Source organism: Harpia harpyja, chromosome 14, assembly GCF_026419915.1.
Source record: "Harpia harpyja isolate bHarHar1 chromosome 14, bHarHar1 primary haplotype, whole genome shotgun sequence".
Classification (NCBI taxonomy): domain Eukaryota; kingdom Metazoa; phylum Chordata; class Aves; order Accipitriformes; family Accipitridae; genus Harpia; species Harpia harpyja.
In genome coordinates this window covers 33,428,715-33,449,754 of record NC_068953.1, presented here as the reverse complement: position 1 = coordinate 33,449,754, position 21,040 = coordinate 33,428,715, and the positions used below count along the sequence as shown (strand labels likewise).

General features: G+C 41.9%; 1 protein-coding gene across 1 annotated transcript in view; it reads right to left on the bottom strand.

The window, feature by feature from the left end:
- KLF13 (KLF transcription factor 13) overlaps nt 1-10,732 on the bottom strand; it is a 36,878-nt gene extending 26,146 nt beyond the window's left edge. The window contains exon 1 of the mRNA XM_052807695.1: nt 9,720-10,732. Within this exon, the coding sequence (XP_052663655.1) occupies nt 9,720-10,260 (541 nt within the window). The 5' untranslated portion in view covers nt 10,261-10,732. The remainder of the gene's footprint in view (nt 1-9,719) is intronic.
- Nucleotides 10,733-21,040: the final 10,308 nt, after the last annotated feature.

The window sequence follows — 21,040 nt, the reverse complement described above, 5'->3', positions numbered from 1 at the left end:
AAATTCTACATCTTTTCAGATGTTTGTTGAAAAAATGAGATTTTTAATCCATTTCTTACAGGTGTATTAATGCTAATAATACTGTGTAGGGGCATCTATAAATTCCAAAGCATTTGCTTTTCTGGTTGCTCATAATTTTGGTCATACATTTCTATTTAAGCTAGAATTTGGTGCACATGTTGCCAATCTGAAAAAGACTAGTTCTAAAACATTAGTGAGAAGAATTCAGTTGTTTCCAATGATGGAAGTTGGGGGAAATGGAAGGTGCAAATACTGTACATCTCTGTGGAAACGGGAAAAAAATGTATCAATGAGAATCCTGGCAGAGATGTCATCCTTTGGGGTATCTAAGAAATTCAGTTTTGTTTTGGACATGTTGTGAGAATTTAAAGAACATACTTTGCAAATACACCCTGGATTTATTGTACAATATGACTAGACATCTGCCAACATTCTATTGGCATTGCTTGTATGGACATATATACACCAAATGAAAAATTTCCATTGACTTAGAGGGGCTTTCAGTGCTCTGTTAAGAGTTTCACATCCGTGCATAAGAAAGCTGCATACAATTCACATTAGTTTTGGAAAATATATCAATTGCCAGAACAATCAAAAACTGCCAAGGCAATCATGTATTAATGCTAGTCTGCAATCCTTCTGCTGGCATTTAAAAGAAATCGCAAATTTAAATTCAGTAAGCCCCTACAATATATAACAAGAATTAGCCTGTGGTTCAGTGAGATTTTAGCAGCATCCCTGTTCATATTTGTTATAGCAGGATCCTAAACTACCAGATTAAGAATGCAGGAAAGCTCCAAATACACTGTGAGGCTTTGCAAGAATCTATAAAGCTCCAGTCTAGTATCTAAATTTGTACCAATGTCATTTCATTTATTTACTCCCAAACTGCAAAACAATATTTCTCAGATCTATTAACAAACAGCTCACCATTTCAGCAAAATTTTGCAGGAAACGATGGACTAGGCTGTCATGTTCTAACCTTTCTCAGCTGTCTCCATTGTTATGTTCCTGTAGTGGAAATACTGACAGCTGTTTAGTTTAAAAAGCTCAATACATCCTTTTTGGCTGCTGTACCTCAGCTGGTCTTACTCTGGAACTAAGTGGCTAGCATTTCTGCCTCTCTCCTTGACCAGTTTTAAAAGCTACTGTTGAAGGCAGTAAAGGCTACATAACCAGCATACCTGTTCTGCTTGTGCATTTGCTGTCCAGGGATACTCTAGCTGGCTGCAGGACCAAAGCAGACAGAAAGCTGCAAAATATGTAGCAGCAACACAATGCTCTCTCACGTGAATTTTTCAGGTGCCTTTATTCCAAAAACTCATATAACTTATAACTGAATAATAGAGAGCAGTCTGGTAGAAATATAGTGTGCAATAAATCTAAGATAGCTTATTGATCCATCGACTGCAATGTCAACAGATACCCAGTCACAAATATTTTGCCTATAATTCCTGAGAGCACTACAAAATTGCTGTAACTGATTACAGAAAACCTTTTCCTTGCACTAGAGGTCATTTCAGGATATGCTTAGTTTAATACCATTTGACTTGTGCCAAGTTCCTGGTTAGTAAATGCTTTTTATGTTAGGGCTGCAAAAAAGCTTCTGAGGTCATTTTTCTACCAGTAACTACAATGATGGCACCCTGAACTTTTAAAAACTTTTCTTTTATATTAAGTGGAGGCCCTGTAAGATCTGCTGAATCTGCAAGACCTGAAAAATACAGGATATGTGTGTCTGACTTCAGTGCCTGCACTTAAATAACCCGCATTGTCTAGCTGTTGTTAAACTGAACACAGCAAGATAATGATCTCACTGCCCATGCGAATCTACCTAATAAAAGCTAAGTGGGTAACAAAGGAAAAAAGTATACCTATAGAAATTCTACAGAAAGGACCCTTCAAAGGTTGTCCTACATTGGAAGAGCAGAGTATTTTTTTGGCTCCATCAGCATTGACTTCCAAACAGCTGATCCAAGATTGGAAGGGGGCAGAGGGGAAGTTGGAACATGCTTAACTTATCAAACAGAACTAGAAACCGCATATCCAATATAAACAAGTTCCAGGTTTCTGCTCTTCAATGTGCCATAACCATGTTCAGCCAGACAATAACACAATGCAACAGTTGTATTTTAAATGGTTAAAGGTGCCTTCTTTTCAGATGAAATCCAATTGTGAGTTTGTTTCATAAAGAACTCCAGTTTAGCAAAAGGTTTGTTGTTTATGCACAACTCATGTCACATACAAATACTTTCCAGTGTCCTGCAAAGAAGTATGTGCTACTGCAGAAAAATCTTCTACAGATCATCCAGAACACTTTTTCCATAAGGCTATGATTAATTTCTAATACAAACACAGCTATCAATTGCAATCGTCCATTCATTAAAAAGATTGTTTGCTGGTTTACTCCAGACTATCTGTAAGACTTCAGTCTTGCTACTGAGAAGGAAGTGCTGATACTGGTGTCTGGGATGCAGAAGGCAATCCATCCTCACCACTTCAATATTAATAGATCTCATTACACTGGACCTGAGTACCACCTCCATGCCAAAAGGAAGATGGTTTGGGGGAAGAGAATTCTGTGAAGTTTCTGATTTTCCACTAGATACCCAAAGTTTTTACCCGGTAGAAAAGGCAGTCCCTGAACACTGTATTTGTGAATGATGTTGACTGCAACAGCCATAGTGTAGTTGGGATATTTTTTGTTAATTACGCTCTGCTCGACTACAGTAAGATCACAGGTTGCCCAGGTTGGCAACTCACTGCCTGAGCTAGATTTGTCTCAGTAACTGTCTTGGTCTCAGCAAAATGTGATTGCCAAAGAATTGTGGAAGTCACAAATTGATTTATTTTCTTTCTGTACATTTTTTTCCTCTGGTTTATTGAGCATGTTTCAGTGCAACACAGCACAACCATGTGTGTCCCCTCAGATTCAAAGCAATGCCCATTTGTCTTTTAAACAGATTGTCATCTTCCTCTTCCCTTTTCACCCAGCAAAAGCAAAGAGAGGAAAAGTGGGGAAAAATTATGGAGAAAGAGTATTTAGCTATGCTGATTATACCCGTTTCAAAGACAATGGTGAAAAGGGAAAAAGAAGACAGAGTGTTTTTTGTAGTACACCCTCTCTCCATCACAGTTATGGCAATGATAAGTACGGCTTTGCTTTAAAGGCTTTTTAGCTATAATACCTAAACTCTGTTAATTGTTATCAGAAGCTTTACTCCTGTGACTTCTGCATGATTAATATCACCATAAAGACTGGGGAGAAAAAGGAGGGAAAGGAAGGGAAGGGAAGCCTTTCACAGAAAAACCTGTGTAACGATCAGAAGATTTAGTTCTCTCTAGTAGCTAATACTGTTCAAGTGTGTAGTAAATACAGTTGTCAGCCAGTTGGATTCTCCATGCAACCAATTTAACCCTAACTCTTTTGCAGCTGAATTAACTGAATCCTATTATTCAATCCTGAACCAGTCAGTTAAAAGGAGTGAGTAGCAGTAGTTCTGCCTTTCTTCTGACTTCAGCTCCTTTTGGAAAATATAAGTTCTAAAACTTGCTTACTCTTTTAAGAAATTTATGCCCTGTGCTTATTTCAAAGATTTTAACATTAGGCTACTTATAGCATATATACTGCTTATTTGTTACCTTCAATGAACATAGACTGTTTGATCCAGGCTTAGGATCAATACTTTTAACTAATAATGTTATTGTTTGGAATTGCATGTAAGGGTGGGGACTAGGCAAGGCTGTAAATGAAGTTGGTTTATGTTTTCAATTGAATCCTTTTTTTTTAATGTGTTGAAACTGTCTTAGAGGAAGTAAGAAAGGAGTTGCAGAGCTCTTTCAAAGCAACAAAAACAATGCTTTGCAGTTTTGTATTGTTTTTAAAAATACAGGCTTATTAAAAGACACTTAAGACCATCAATTTTCAAAAAAATGCAGGAGCAGACTACTGAACTATTTAACACTGAGAAAGAATGCTTATGGCTTAGGCTGAAAAGACAACTGTTTCATGAGGCTGGCATTTGAAGCTGTCCTGAAGCTAAGAATTATCTCAAAGAAAAATTTTAGAGAAGATTTTGATGCACTCAGCAAAGAGAGGAGGTGGCAGTAGAAGAGCATTATGGGATACAACAGCCTAGAGGCACCCTGGAGCTTTTCGATAATCTGGGTGTATGCTAATGTTGGTGAGTTAGGCGTGCAGAGCCAGCTAGCTGTTTCTAACTTTTAACACAAGAATTCAAAAACACGAGGCCTAGCCACTAAAACTGAAACTGCTGAGCAATGTGCAGAGGGCTGAATTCAGTTAAGTCTGTACTCTTGCCTGTGGGAGATCAGCATTGGGGAAAGGCCTTTCCAATTTCCTCTGGCATCCTGTTCAGAGGGATTGCAGCTTCCCATTCAGTCCTGACACCTAGAGCAGCCCAACTGGCAGCTCAGAGGATGGATTGAACCAGTGGTACCCCCTCATTTCATCCTGCTCTACACAAGAGCAGTCTGCAGCCCTATTTTCCTCTGCTCTCGAGTGGCACAGGAGGCATTAGATTAAGTTTCTCCTCTTGTAATCTTCTCCTGCAAAAGCTTGGGTCTTCACAAACACTGCTTGCCACACGCATGCATATATATACCCCTTCTAGAGTCACTGTGTGCCTACAGGTAAGCTAAAGGAAACAGAGCCAAGTCTAGTCCACGTTTTTTAGCTAACCGGCTAAGTTTTTGGTAATTGCCAGGTGCTAAAATGGAAGATAAAACTTTATTTCACTGATACGTGAACTTGTTTCTCCTTACATTGGTTAATCAGTTTCTTCACATGCTCACAGGCAGCATCTCAATTCAGACCAACTTCAAAGTTGTCATGCTTTACCGCTGTGTTTTGAATTAATGTAGTTGGAGCAAATCAGACATACTAGAACTGAAAGTGAAAACCAACCTCCTGTTTAAAATGTATTATCCGTACTTTATATAAAAGCTTCTTTACCAACCTAATACTACTCCAGTTTGTCCAGCCTAATTGCTATGCTGTTGTCACACTTGTCACAGTGAGGTCTGATTGCTTTGTTTCTTAGATCGCTTTCAAATACCAAATACATTATGAATTTCTCTGCCTTCACATACCTCAGTTACAAAGTAATCAGAAAAATTTTGCTTAGGGAAACAAGATACAATAATTGGGGTGAAAAAAAGGTACATAAGTTAAAAACTAACTTTTTTCATATGGGTTCATTAGTGTTGTCCTCAAAAATGTGATTATAGAGATTTTATGTAAAGAAATGGAAATTTCTTTACAAATGAATGGAAATTATTCAGTCTTTTCTACCTATTTAAATTCCACTAATATTTCATGAGTAAGGGTTAGACTAAAAAGAACAACAGATACCAAGTAACATATCCTCCATAACTGCAAGGTTAAACAGGCTGAATACATAGCTGCCCAAGCTCACTCTGCCAGCTAGAGACCAACAAAGGTCTTCACCACTTTCTCTTGGATGAGTCCCAACATGACATCTATGAGCAAGGATAATATAATTAGGATGGCCTTCTCTTCTCCTTGAGCCCCATCAGCCATACAAAAGTCAGCTAGTTTAGCAGTAGTACAGAGGGGCCACTATTAAGCTACCTGGCCCCCAAGTTTGTTTCACTGCAAGACTCTATCTTAGTAAGACTCCAGACTTGAGACCGGTGCCCATATCTCTTTAGCTTATGCTAATTTGTGCAAACACATTTAGTTCTGATGATTGAAAAGCTGTTTCTGTGTTACGATGTACTGCTTGGTGAGTAGAACTAGTAAGTTTAGAAGGACATTTCAATGCAATTAAATGAAGGTTTATGTTATACTTTCTCTGCATTCATGATGGCATGCTAATGAAGATGGCTAAAAGCTTGAGAGGTCACAGTGATTTGGTGGAGGGGGGGTGCAACACATAGGATTCTTGTGGTCCCTGCCCAAAATCCAGTTTTTCTCTACATATAAATACATAGTATCATGCAATAAGTTGGGGCTCTTCTACAGCCTCTTGGAACATAGCAGTCCTGGACAATGCTTTATGAGGTTGTAGCCTGTAGATGGCTATTGGGCTCTGCACTGTCTCCCTCTCCCCACTGGTGTACCAGAAGAGACAAACTGGTTTCCAGTGATTCCAGAGAATTTCCAAACCTTCCTAGTGACCCAGTGCTGAAAACCTGCTTAGAGGAAGGAGAACTTTGTCATATAAATGGTTTATCTGATTTTCTGAAAGTCCTTTGTGTTTAGGAATTTTCTCAGGAGTGGAGAGGATTTTTAAGACTGGTGTGCCAGTGAAATTTTTCTATCAATGAGATCAATATAACTTGGGACAAACAGGGTGCTGCATCTGGGCATCACAACACAGCTTCTGAGGTCCACAGGAACCTCAGTGGAAAAGAATTCAGACTTGACATCTACCCACCGACACTAAATATAACCTTCTGGTAAACATGAAAACTTCAAGGACTTTGTGGCTGATGATCATGTTGAACTCCAGGACATCCAGTGAGGGAGTAGGGTGGAAAACATAAACATAGGAAGAAATGTAGGGGGAGGGAAGGGTTTGAAAGCTGGCGGAGAGAACGGCAAAGATTTTGGTGACTAATGTTTTCTGCCTGGTTCAAGTGTTTGTCGATTTAATAAAGATGAAGCATTCACAAGGCTGAGATAGCTTAACTGCTAGTGTACCAAACGCAAGAAACTATGGATTGCTTTAGCACATTTTTTCTAATAGAGAACTTCATACTAAAACACTGCACTCAGAACATGGGCCTAAGGACAAAAGGCAGATGTTGCTTCCTTGGCTGTTCCATTTGTTTTTTCTGCTTTAAATAGGATAATTAGCATCCTCTGCACTATGGTTTTTGCTTTGGACATTTGAGCACTAAAATCTGGATTATAACTATCAGAAGGATTTCACACAGGGCACCAAACAGCTGGAAAATAGTACCAGCTTTCACTCCCTACCAATGTGGGCTGGATTTGACCCGAAAGTACTTGGAAGGCTCTATATCTCTTTGCCATACCATAAGCTCAACAATCTAATCTATCCTTCCTCCAAGCATGGAGAGCAAAGCCTTTAGTTTCGGAGCACAGTAGCAGACAAGGACAAGCAAGTTTCTAAAGCAGGTCATAAACTGCACTATTCAAATATCTCTAGCACTATCATCGCTATCTTCTAGCCTGCAGTATTGTTCTTAGCCTTCAGTTCTCCCCTAAATACCAGCTCATCTAGTCATACAGCACATGGAAGAAATTCCACTCCGTAGCAGAAGGTTTTGATTGTTTCTTAGTAAACAGGCTGGGGAGTTACTGGGGTAGCTGTTTAAAGCACCTTGCACGTGCAGTTGGAGTACTTTCACCACTGCTTGGTGTGGTGGATACCCATCACCCTATCCATTTGACAGATGGGCTGACTGAAGTGTACGTGTTACTTAACTAGTTCAGGACCACTGGAAAGCAGAGGAGACCCAAACCCCTTGTTCTAAAACAGTAAAACCCATTATGAGTTTTGTAAAAACAAACATTTGCCCATTTGCCAATCCTCGAAGTCATTGCCTGTTCTGTTAGCTTAACGCCTAGTGCCATATAAACTTTTTTCAAGCCTGTCACAATTTCTTCTAAAGAAAGAAAAAAATTCAAACACCTTAGAAAACATTCTGCAAGAGGAGTAAGAGGTATTGAAGCCTGTTTAAAACTCAATTCAGAGACAGACCTGGTGCCAGTGAGGAGGGAAACTTGGCAGCTTTGGCTTTTGTTTAAAGCTTCCCACACAGATACTGGAGACAAGAAAACAAAGAAGCTGTAGTCCCCGAGGGTCCTGCCACTCCCAGGGCAAAACCAGTCCCTTCCCTGCTTTTCCTCTAGCTCTCACAGACACGCACACGTTCTTCTCAGTGCCATTAGCTACAGCAATAACCAATTAAGCCCTGCAGACCTGGAAAAAATACAGGAAATAAAGAGTTAAAAAAGAAAAGGCAAAAGAAAAAAAAATCCGGAGAACTTGGAGGCAAGCCAGCGTCCCCGAATGACTCGGCTCAGCCGCCAGCCCGAAGCGACACTCCCCAACGGCTCTGCCCTCCCTCTCCTCTCCCGCAGGGTGGGCACGGCCCAGCCCTGCTCTCTTTATCAGGGACAGGAGTTCCCCTTCTTGGTCTCTAGTTGGTTTGGGAGCCCAGAAACATTGCTAAATTTATCTTTCACTTTTAGGACAATGGCAAATACCAGAAATAAAAAAGCAAAAGAACTGAAAATTAATGGAGACAATTCCCTGCAAACCAAGCGGAAGCACCTTTTCTGCATAACTCCCAAGGAGGCAAAAAGCAGTTACACAGTGCAAAGCAGGGCAAGCTGCCTGGGGTGCCAGGAACACACTGTTCCTCTGGCTGTGCGGCACAGGGAATTGTCCATCTGTATGCTGAAACTTGATAGGGCTTTCTTCTCTCCCGTGGAAAGCAAAACATACCCTCAATTTAGAAGGGCTCTTGCTTTATCTCAGGAAGGCAGCAGGAAAAGCTGAAGGCATGCTTAAGAGGTATGGCCAGTGTGGGTGAGGCTGCCACCTCTGAGCTAAAACTTTGAGAGTCATTAAGTCATGTTTAGTTCTGAGGATCTTTTTCTTAATGCTCTTTATAAATGAACTGACCATAGATCTTAGTAAACTAATTTGTTGTCTGAAATTACTCAGTGGAACAGCTTGCACAAGCCTCCTCTAGTCGGTGTGGTGCCTCGCCATATGGACTATGATCAGTGCCTTCAGCAGAAATCAGTCTCCTCAATTTTTGGTGCTCCCTGTCTGACTGGAAGCCTCCTGTTCCCCAGCACCAGGTAGAGAGGCATGAGGTCTGGCAAGTCATGGGGCCAGTTTCAAGATGGCCCTCCTAATACTTCCAGTGTATAACTTTCACAGTGCTTGCAAGACTTCCACTTTTTCTACGTGTGCGTCTCATAAATTACAATAGCAACAAAAATGTGGTCAGATAAGTCTTCACCAAGAAGTAAACACTGAATACCGATCAAAACAAGTTAGTGTTTGCATTCAAATGTTTTTTTTTGTTTTGGAATCGGTTTCACCCAGCTGCCAAAAGCTTTTTTGAGACTGCCCATGTCCCCCTCTCTCTACACTTAGATAAATGTCTCCTTGTGACTCATGTTCAGACTCTCATCTGCCTTCCTGCCTACTCTAGCTTTCACACAAGCATCTGCTAAAGAAAGAAACAGACACACAGTTATTCAGGTGCCTCTAGAATATTTAATTTTAAAATATCAAAAGTATTGATGCTTGCATGGGAAGCGATAAGCTGGTATAAATGTACTGACAGCAGCATGGGGTAGGAAAAAGTAGATGGGGGAGGGTAAGAAGCATTGGAAAGGGAAGTAGAGGATGCACTGAACGAGAAGGCTAGCAGCTAAAAATTACAGCTTGGTACAATCCACAGAGATGACCCACAAGCCATTCCCTGTGAAATTAAGTAATACAAAAGGGCAACATTAGCTTTGAATCTATGCCCAGTAAGGGTTTATTCCCGGGGGGGGGGGTGTGGCGGGTGGGGGTGGTTGTTTGGTTTTCCCGAGCTTGAGTTCTGAGAGGTAAAACCATAATGGTGGCCAAATACAAGTTTGTTTGGGTTTGGGTTTTCAACATTCATTTTAATTACCAAGCTGTAACAAATAAATCTCTGGCTGGATTATAACTAACCTGTGTGGGTCCTTAGATGAGCTTTAAGATGGGAAGATTTGCCATAAATTTTTTCACACCCCACATAGTGGCATTTGTGCTTTTTCTGGGGTGATCCAGGGTCAGTCCAGCTTCTTGTGCGTTTGTTCTTTTGTCTGGGGCTTGGCTCAGTTACTGCAGCCAGGCTAGTAGGTGTGGCTGCTCTTCCTCCTCCATGCTTACCAGCCGAAGACACACTTTCTTCCCCAAACTCCTTAGGAGCAATAGAAATGTGTAATTGTTCTGTGATATCAAAGGTCTCTGTTTTTTCCATCCTCAGAGCAGGTGAGTTTGGGACATGCTGGTTCAGATCTGCTAAAATGCTAGCTACAACAAGTAATGATGATCCATTGTCTTTCCCGGTTTCTCTGACTTCCCGCTTATCTTCCCCATTTGATGAAGGAGGTATTGCTGCACCAGGTTGGGGATCAGGCTCCCCTTTGGGACTATGGATAATAGCACGACTGGACATAGAAACAAGGCACTCTGCTGCAAAATGATCCACACATGCTGCTGTTGCCATTTTTCATAAGTTTAAAAAGAAATCCAAACAGAAGAGGGGAAAAAAAAAAAAACCACCACCACAACACTGCTCTTTCCCTTTTTAAAAAGATTATGCAAGCAGATTTTTCCCTCTCTTATTTCTTAGGATCTCTTTGTAGAAGTAAAGGCTGATTTTGCAGCCATCAAAACCACACTTTGTTCATGACGATCACACCCAGCTTGTCCCCAAATCAAAAAAGCGTTGGAAGTCCAATGGAAGAGAAAAAGAAGAGCAGCTAGATCCTCGCACTGGCAGCTTGTTGCTTGGAGTATGAATTAATGCTGTTTTTTCGAGAACGCAATAAAATAAAGATGCGGTTTCCCCTGCCCTTCCATTGCGTTGTGACAGTAGAATAAGCTTTCCCCGTTATCGCTCCTCGGAGTCGCCCGGACCCCAGCGGGGGCGTGGCTTGGGAAAACATCTGGGCCTGACGTCACCGCGAAGCCACATCCTGCGCCGATGAGGTTAGCGGCGCGCGAGCAGGGCTGTGCCCGCCAGCGCGGCCTGCGCGCGGGGCAGCAGTCCGCAAATGAAAGGAAGCGGCCGATTGGCTGGCGGGGGGGGGGGGGCGTTCCCAATCGCTCGCCGCGGGAGCGTGTGGCACCCTCCGCCCCCGCCGTGTCCAGCTTCGCGGCGCGCAGAGCGGCGGGCGCGGACCTCTCCGCTGGCGGGAAAGCAGACGCAACCTCCGCCGGCAGCGGTCTCGGCGGCTGTGGGACCATTAATCGCCCAGCCCTTTTCACAGGCCGTCCCCTCTGACAGATGTTAACCATTCGGGGCCTGCCATATTAGAGCTTGTACTGCTAGGGACAAGTTAAGAGGCACTGAACTGTGAAAAGGAAGATATTAAATAAACGTTGTAAAGTTGGAACTGATACAAGTGACAGGAAAGAGTGAGGCTACACCGTTTGGTCTACGGCTATACAGATGGAGTTCATGTGCGGATTTTAATTGGTTGTGACAGGTTTCACTAACTGCCAGGGAATACACTTGAAATCACCTTCCTTTCTGTCAAAACTCGCCTCACTATAGCACTCTGCTGCCTCTCAATTATTTAAAAGTACAAATGAAAATAACTTGCTTTTCATTATTATTCTCAGCTTGCAAAAGATACAGCTCATCCAGTTTTACAGAGATTAATGCCTGAATGAACAAAAGAGTTGTGTGTATGACTAACTTGCCAAGCAAAAGTAAAGAAACACATCTGAATTCAGATCTGAAAGCAGTTAGTCTGTGGTGCTTCTTACCTTCTGTTGGAACATGTTTCTCCAGACTAATTCCTGTGAAATTCCTGTCTTAGGTACAGATGGACCTTTTCTCTGAGACAGAGATGGTCAGAAAGCAGGAGGGCTTCTTTGGAAGCCTTTCTTTCTGGATGGAAAGTTTTGGAGTTTGAAGGGGTGTCAGAGGAAGTGAACATCTGTTGCAGAAACTCAAATACTTTTGGTGTTAGGTTGAGTAAAAGGTTGGTTTCATACACATAAAAATGCCTTATTCAGGAGCAACCTCTGCTTATGCTACCGCTGCACTTTATGAAAAAACGTGCTTTAGCTTCTCACGCAACAATTCCCCTCTGGGTCAGGCTCATTGGTAACCTGTGTCTACCACAGTGCTCCATCTCTGCTCTCTTAATAGTGCAGCCTGTAGTGCTATGCGGGACTTGAGTCACTGCAGCAAAGGGAGGAATAAGGCATAGGACCAGTGTGGGAGGATGCAGTTTAATGCTGAATCAAACCAGATAATTTTGATGCAGGCATATCATACCATTTGTTCTGCTGAGCATATCTATCTATGAGAAATGTTTACCATTTCCAAATAAAAAGGTTGAGTTTGGGACTTACTTATTTGTTCGTAGGTGAAAAAGGAATTCTGGGGAAAACATTTTTATAAGAAATTTTAGTTGAGTTCAAGCTCAACCTCTTCCTTGAGGGAAGAGGATTGCTTAAATAGACCTACCTGGCAGTTCTTTAGAATTAGTAGTAGATTCAGAGCAGAAACCCAGCAGCTCCCCCAGTTTGAGGAGAAACATAGGCCATTTTCAGGGGAGTGAGGAAAGGGCAGAGTTTAGGCACAAGTTCTCAGTTCTTACCCCAACGTCAGTAAATGGACAGGAAAAGGGAGACCTGGACTATCCTGGTTGCCAACCATCAGCAGCCTTTGCCCCAGCACTGCCAGGGGGGTTCCAGAGGCACCCTGATATCTCTGCGCCCCCCCAAGCAGCCCGCTCAGCACAGCTGTGCCCCTCTCCTACCGCCTCTCCTTGCTGCTGTCTCATCCTGTGGTGTTCCTCCATAGCCTATCCTGGCCATGCTGTGTAGCAGCGGCTTCTCCAGAGCTTCCTGTGGCTCAGAAGGGTTAGCGTGGCCCGGCCCTAGCCAGAGGGGAGAGGTCCTGGCAGAGGCCAACAGTGAATTCAGCAAGCCCTGACAATTTCGTCCCCCCTCCCTCAGCATAGCCCACTGTCTGCCTGGCATGAGGAGAGCTCCCTCAGGAGGGCCAAGAGATGTGATTGGCTGCTCTGCCCCCTTCCGGAACCTTCCAGAGATAGCCAGCCAATCAGGAAAGGACCTTACATGCTGTGTGAGGTTTTCTTCAGTGGAGCATTTTCTGGGCACCGTGTTGGCAGGGAGGAGTCTGTATTTCCAGGGGGGATTACCTGGGTGATAATCTGATGCTGCTTATGCTTTGCCTTCATGGCGTGAGCAGGCAGGACACAGCTCACCACATTCCTGGGGTCTTTGGCCAGAGGAGAGGGGCAATGTGTCGTGTCCACAGGTGGGCCCGCTGGCAGCAGGCGGGCTGGGAGGAGGTAATGGTTGGCTATAGCTGATTGCAGGGAGAAGACCTAACTTTCAACATATCTGTTAGGTTAAAGCCTTGTCCTGGTAGCAGCTCCTGTTATATAGGAGTGCCTTTCATGTAAAATTAATGGCCGTAACCAAGTCCCCAATGAACTTCATGAACTCTCTAGTACTTCTGCAATTTTGCGGTTGAGAGCTTGTTTCGCTATCAGCCTGGAAACGTGACACTGGCTGTGCTCTGTGTGGTTAAGGGTAGGCTGCTGAGGCTGGGGGCGTTCAGAGGAGGAGGTTTGTTTTGATGAGAGCTTACTCCTTTTTTTGGTTGGATGAACCCTTTGGGCGTGACTTCTTCATTTGGGAGAGAGCAATGTTGTGAAGGTTACTTGTAACAGAAAGGCTTTTTAATGCGAAAGAAAAGTTAGTCATATTCGGCAGATGTGTATGTAACCTGGTTAAGGTTCATGTATTACTCTCTTTTAAATCATGACTATGAATGAAAATATGCCTCTGACTTTTTAATAGCTGCCTAGAAGTAAAAAATTGTCATGTCTTGCACACTATCAGTATGAAAGAGTCACTATCTCTTTGCATGTACAAGAACAGGGTGTAGTGTGTTTGTTGTCTGGACCTGAAAATTCTAGCTGCCCAGTGGAACCAGCTTTGGCTTTTAGTGCAGGATTCCAAATATTAAATGCCTCTGTGTGAACTAACAGTAGCAAATAGCCTCCCTGCAAGCAGCAGAGGTGAAGACTCTCCTTTGTAAGAAATTTCAGTCATTACATTAGATCAGTAGTACAAAAAGATTTTATGGAAAATCACTAGCCAAAATACTGTGCCCATTTATCAGCTCTTTCTTGTAATGATAATATATTTACCTGCCTATTTGTTCATTGTTATTATTTATTGCATATTTATTTTCTCTAAGAGGGAAAGTGAATTTCTGGAAGTACACAGTAAATCTTAAATTCACCTCTGCTGAATATCCTGCAACTGTTGACTTGTTCTCACCAAATGAGCTGAATTTTGAAACTGAGATTACCAAAAACATTTAATAAAAATAGATCCTACCTCCCTCTTTAATTTTCTTTATTTGATTATGTTGTTGATGTGTTCTCACCTGTAGGCATTTGTCCCACAGACTGAGGTGAGAATTTTTCTCTCTGTTATGGCACTATTTTTCCATCCATCAAGTAATACAGCCTGGGTTTTGGCAGGGATTTTTAATATTTAGTGTTTTCTTAATACATAATTTAGAGTTTTGTTTAGCTACAAATGCATAGCAGCAGAATAATTTTAAATTGAATCCAGCCTGTTCTGCCCCTCCCAAAATAGCTCATTGCTTTAAAAAATTACAGGAATAAGAAGCTCTAAAATGCTTTGTGAAATGAAAATAGTTTTATGAACTCTATTAGCAAGAGCTTTAAACAGAATAGAACAAAGCCCTTATACAAATGCCAGAGTTGCTTCACAATCAGCTGATGTTTCGTTTTGCATGGCCAAAAGAAACTTTTAAAAAATGGAGCTATAGCAACATTTTTCATAACTGGTGTAAAAAACACTATTCCAGCTTAAAGGATGCTGTAGTATCACATCCTTATAAACCAAATGACAGTAGAAGTCTGCAACATGCAAAATTGGGCAATCTGAAGCAGGAATTTTATGAGTGGGACATATGAGGAATTTTATCTGAGAAAAATTAGTTTCCTATTCCCAAGAACATGATAAGATCTAAACATGCAGTTTTATAGTAGCAGACATTTCATCAGCACTTTTCCTGCATGAGTTTGCCCAGTAATTTCTCCTATTTTCGTACACTTCTGCTTTAGATCCAGTGAGTCATATGCACAAAAAGTGTAAACCACAGGAGTTCTATGGACTTCAGTGAAGTTACATTATTTTACATCACCTCAGGAAGCTCTTCATGAGAATGGAAAAAGTAAAAGGCCATGTAGTCCCTCTCCCTGTTTCAACTCCTACACAGCAGCTGTAAGATGAAAAGACCTAGATTCATTTTATTTTGTCTACACAAATAGTTCTCTGTCTAGGAAAACTGAAGAAACAGAAAAAATAGCAGACATCTCTGCCTGCGTTCTTGTGGTACCTGTATTCACAATCCTGTATTTTGATAGAATATTAGTTTTTACTGATGATTTCCTGTGGTTGCTCCTTAGTGGTTCCATGGTTTGAGGGGGGCTCTGGAAAGAGCTGTGTAAGAGTGGTTGGTTGAGTTCATAGCCACAGGAATAGAATCATAGAATCATAGCGTGGTTTGGGTTGGAAGGGTCCTTAAAGATCATCTAGTTCCAACACCCCTGCCATGGGCAGGGACACATTCCACTAGACCAAGTTGCTCAAAGCCCCATCCAACCTGACCTTGAACACTTCCAGGGATGGGGCATCCACAACCTCTCTGGGCAACCTGTTCCAGTGCCTCACCACCCTCACAGTGAAGAACTTCTACCTTACATCTAACCTAAATCTACCCTCTTTCAGTTTAAAGCCATTACCCCTTGTGCTATCACTACATGCCCTTGTAAGAAATTCCTCTTCATCTTTATTTAATCCTGAGAGCTTATGGGTCAAGATCACTTTGTATCACTTGTTTTTCTTAGTTTTGGTTTGGTTTCCCCTCTCCTTATTAACTGTCTTTTTCTCAACCCACAAGTTTTCTCACTTTTGCCCTTCCAATTCGTTTGCCCATCCCACTGCAGGGGAGTGAGGGAGCGTCTGTGTGGGACTTAGTTGTCTACTGGTGTTAACCAAAACCAGTCTCTTTTCCTGATCCTGTATCCCCTGGGCAGTGTGCTGGTGCTCTGGTTTGGCTGGTCCAGCCCAGGGCTTTTGGTGACTCCTGCTCTGCTGTGGATTTTTTGGCAGCAATGGGAGATTTGGCTCATTTTATGAGATTAGGTTCCCCCCGCTTCAGCACCACTATCAGTTCTTCTCCAGCCAAGAACTTTTATTGCCACTTCTGTAAGGGAGATTTATCAAACAGATATTCCTGCTCCCTGAAACAGGGCCTGAAAAGCTAAGCCAACCTTTCTTATCTGTGAATGTATGCTGCTTCACTGCCTTATATTACTGTAAACTCTGTGATTCATTATCTCCTATGTATTTAACACATGTACTTTCTTAAATGCAGTGTTTGTTTGATTCCTTATGAACAGAAACCATTTATGAAGCTGTGTCCTGCTTTTCTTTCCTTTTCTTCTTGTTTATTGCCCATGTTTGCACTATATCCAGACTACCAGTACAAGACTTCATCTGATCCATGTCTCATGCTCCTCAGCCACTGTGCTGGCATCTCTCACTTTCATGACAGTGTTATGACTTCATCTTTACAATAACCCTGATACGCACATACTGAAGTCTGAGTACCAGCCCTACAGATGCCTAAAACCCAGATTATTTTGACTGAGATTGGATGAGTTACCCCATAGCAATTCATAGATGCCCAAACTTAATCCATGTGGGAAGCTAATATAAACTAGAAAAAGGTGCTCTGAAGCTGAGCCATTATTGTTCTAGGATGAGAACCATGATACCTTTGTGTATTTGTTGAGAATCTGATTCTTCCATTTTCAGAAATGCCCAGTCACAGGGGCACAGGTTTTGCTGACACCTGAAAAGCAAATACTTTTTAACGGTATAGTTTATGCCATTAAATGGATTAAGTGCTAGACACACAATTTAAATGTTATGTGTCATATGCAGACAGACTACAGAGAGTCCTCTTGTTTGTTTCAGGGACACTAGGTGAGAATGACATCATTTAACAATATTTTCTCCTCTCCTGAGTCAGTTCCTGAGACAGAAGATAGATCATATCTCTAAAGCAGAGAAGGACAGTTGCAGAAATGTGTCATCAAACTACCAAAAGGCTCAGTTTGTAGTGTGAAGTACAGAAACGATCACTCAATCTCACTAAGTACTGTGCAGAAACTTAGACATATTTCCAGGAAACCCAATCAGTGGGGGAAAGATGTGCATTTTATATGACACAGGAGCATGAGCTATGTCAGCTGGCACTAAGGGAAGTGGCCCAGAAGTTTCCCCATCCTCCAGTATGTCCCTGCATAGGCATATCAATGCTATCCATTTCTGAGAGCATTGGGCACATGGACATTTTGAAAAGTGGGTTCTTTATTTTAGGTACTTTTAATGTACTTTTGGAGACCTTGGACATCCATTTTGTAAATTCCTGGCTGTGATTTCTTCCTTTTAAACTAACAGTAGTTAACTTGTTCTGAAACAGGCCTATGTGCTACATTGAGCTATATGAGAGTAATTCCCTTTGGGAGCACTGGAACTGTTCCTTTCCCTGGAATGAATGTACTGAGAGAAGACTTGTGCACAAGTTGTGTACAGTGCCCTGTACTCGGCACTGGTGAGGCTGCACCTCGAATACTGTGTTCAGTTTTGGGCCCCTCGCTACAAGAAGGACATTGAGGTGCTGGAGCATGTCCAAAGAAGGGCAACGAAGCTGGTGAAGGGTCTAGAGAACAAGTCTTATGAGGAGTGGCTGAGGGAACTGGAGTTGTTCAGCCTGGAGAAAAGGAGGCTCAGGGGAGACCTTATCGCTCTCTACAACTACCTGAAAGGAGCTTCTAGTGAGGTGGGTGTTGGTCTCTTCTCCCAAGTAGCAAGTGATAGGACAAGAGGAAATGGCCTCAAGTTGCACCAGAGGAGGTTTAGATTGGATATTAGGAAAAATTTCCCCACTGAAAGGGTTATTAAGCGTTGGAACAGGCTGCCCAGGGAAGTGGTGGAGTCACCATCCCTGGAGGTATTTAAAAGACGTGTAGATGTGGTGCTTAGGGCCATGGTTTAGTGGCAGACTTGACAGTGTTAGGTTTATGGCTGGACTTGATCTTAAAGGTCTTTTCCAACCTAAACGATTCTATGACTTCTTGCACACTTACTGGTCCATATACTGTAAACATCTGAAATCACATAATATCTTTCAGGAAAGGCTTACCATAGCCAGTGATTTTCTCACTGGCTCAGGCTTAAATAGGCTTTGCCAGGATCAGGGAGTGACTTTTCACAGTAATGGGTTTCCCTAGGAGTTATCTTAAGTTTCCAGCATTTGTTGTTCAAGCTGATCATCCCACCTTTGAGGAAGAGCATGTGCCATCTCTCTGTAAAGTAGATTTACCAAATAGCTTCTTGGTGCAAATGGAAATGTACAGTAGAGGTGAACCCTAAAACTTCTTTCTCTCTTTCCTTAAATGATTAGTGAGATTGTTCCTATAGTTCTCACAAATCTTTAATGTCCTTAGTGTGCCATCCTGTTTCTAATACAGCTGAAATCAAAGGCACCTGGCCTGTAAGACTTCAGACTTTGCATCGAGTATTCAAGGACATGTTTTGAATAAAAGGAAGGAAAATCTGGACCTCGTTAGAAGACAGAGGAACCACTGCAGTCACCACACAAATTTTGCTCAAGGAAAAATGTATAAAAATCCAGAGCCAAATTCCTGGAGTGTCCTTTGCATGGTCCCACTTCCTTTTAGTTGATGAGGTTTTTTTGTTATGGAAGCCAGGCTTACTCAATTCCATGTCTGTTTCCTACTTAATAGGTTTTCAGCTTGTTCTGTGAGTTCAAGTAATAAAAACAGTTTCATAGATGTCCTTTGAAAACAGGTAAGTGGCTAGAGGACAGGTCCCTGTCCATGCTGATGGGAAGCTGCAGCAGAATTTTCCCCTTTTTGGGCACCAGTGACTCCATGCTGATGTCCCTAGGGAATAGTTTTTCTTTAATTCAGCTGCCTGTGGAACTATTTGCTTATTGTCGAGCTGCCTGTGGATATATCACAAAACATAGTTTGCTATTTACACTATTCACACGTTGTACTAAGGAATTCTTGGTGTGCAGACGGTTTACAGACAGGTGTCTGAAAATCTGCAGTTTGTTTTACTGGTTAGTTTCCCAATTCATGCAGTAGTTCCAGTTCCTGAATGTAACCACCATAGGAAAACACTGGCAACATAGATTTTCAGTGCACAATTTGCATTGTTGCAGAGTAATTGTGTAATCCAGAATTTACTTTGAGCACATGTTAAAAAAATAAATGTGGACTTACTTAAACTTAGCTCTTCAGAGGATTTATCATTCATCAGAATCAAATGCATTCACTCAGATTCAAGGAAACCAAACATAAAAGGGCTCAAATAGCACTAACTGGAGTGTGTTTAGAATACAGATACTGATAGTTTTCTAAGTGCATTAGTTGATTTACTCTTAGCCCAGATTATTTACTCGGGTAATGAATCTGACCTTTGCTTTGTGCATTCATCTGTTTTCAAGAATAAAAATGTAGTGGGAAATGTGGCCTGGCTAGATCTGCTAGGCAATGTGGCCTGGCTAGATCTGCTAGGCGATTGGCTTGTGTTCTTGGCAGTTAAGTGGTTGAATATATTGTACAGTGGAAATATTCATTGCCTGCCTGAGAAGCTTGGTTTCCTTTTTGCTGGTTTGTGTATTAAAAAAAGGAAAAACTTGGTCAGTAAGGAGACAAGTTCAGTGACGTTCAGCGGACTATATAACATGCTGATAGTAATTTGGATTTAGGACAAAGCCTTACCTGTAAACTCCAAGTGGACAATGAACTTAGGGATCCCTGCTGGAGCTGGAAGGGGTGAAAGGTTTAATGGTCTATATAATAGCAACTACGTTAGGTTTTGGGTGCAATCTGTGAGTAGCTCTTCTACAAACGCTCTCTTGTCTTCCCCTGCCAAACACCTGCAGTGGAACCCCACAGTGTCTCTGCAGTTAGTTCTGTCTGTACCTGCGAGGAAAGATAGATCTTCCCTTAGTAACATTTATATTTATTTTCTGGGTTTTAGCATGCGTGACTAGTAATACCTAGACACTGCAACAGTTGCTTGTCTAATTTATAATGTTCTGTCCAGTGTGGTTATTCTGTCTTTAGTAGCCTCCTTATTTATTAGAGGATAACTTAATGTTGTCAATGAGGGTTGCAAGTGCTCTGCATGGCAGGTGCTGGCTAATTGCATGTGTTCGTCTCACAGCTGCCAGTGTTCTTCTGTCCAGCTGAGCACATCAGGGTTCATCTGAACCATGATTGTGGTCAACAACAGCCCAGAACAAGGGACTGCTTGTCCTGCTGTGGTGACAGCAAAACACCATGGGGCAGTGCTGGCTGTTGAACAGTTTTTGATGATTTTGTGTAGCACAAGGGCTGAACAAAGCACAGTGAATGAGTGACATGATGGAATCCATTTTCCAAGAAACCTAGATAAAAGAAAATCATAATAAATCTCTTCAGTGAGTGGGATGCTTTTGGGGGAAGTAAGTGGGCTGTACTCTGCAGCCTCCAGCAGCAAGGGTGCTGCCTTCCTGATGACAATGTACTTATTCCATAGTGCAGAACTGCCATGCTGTGTCTCAGAATAAGAGAAATAACATCATTGTATAACTACTTTCAGTCACTTAGGATGTGTTTCTGTCCTTCTCCCATAACTGCCTAGTTTTTGAGTTGCACTACGAAGGCTGATGCTTGGAAGAGAAATCTTGCACAGGCAAAATAAAGATGCAGGCTTAATTACTTGTTGCACTAATTAGTACACTGCCATGACAGCACTTGTTCGTATATTAGAAACCCGCATTTAATAGCTAAGTTAGATTTTATTTCCATTCTGTCTGAATGTTGTAATTTGCAATACCTTTCAGAAATAATCCCATACACGCAGTTCAGATTAGAATGTGGTGATACTTAATAACACATGGAAATACTTTAGTGATTATATGATGAAAATATTAAATAAGACAATACCATTGTTTGGGTGAAAAGTGTTAATGTGTGTATTATGAGTCAGAGCACACACCCTCTGGCTGGAGCTCACAGCACCGACAGTAGAGACGATGCCTTTGTATTTGAAAGTAGCTGCATAAAGAGAGGGTTGACTCCCTAGCTCATCTTTGAGCAACAGAT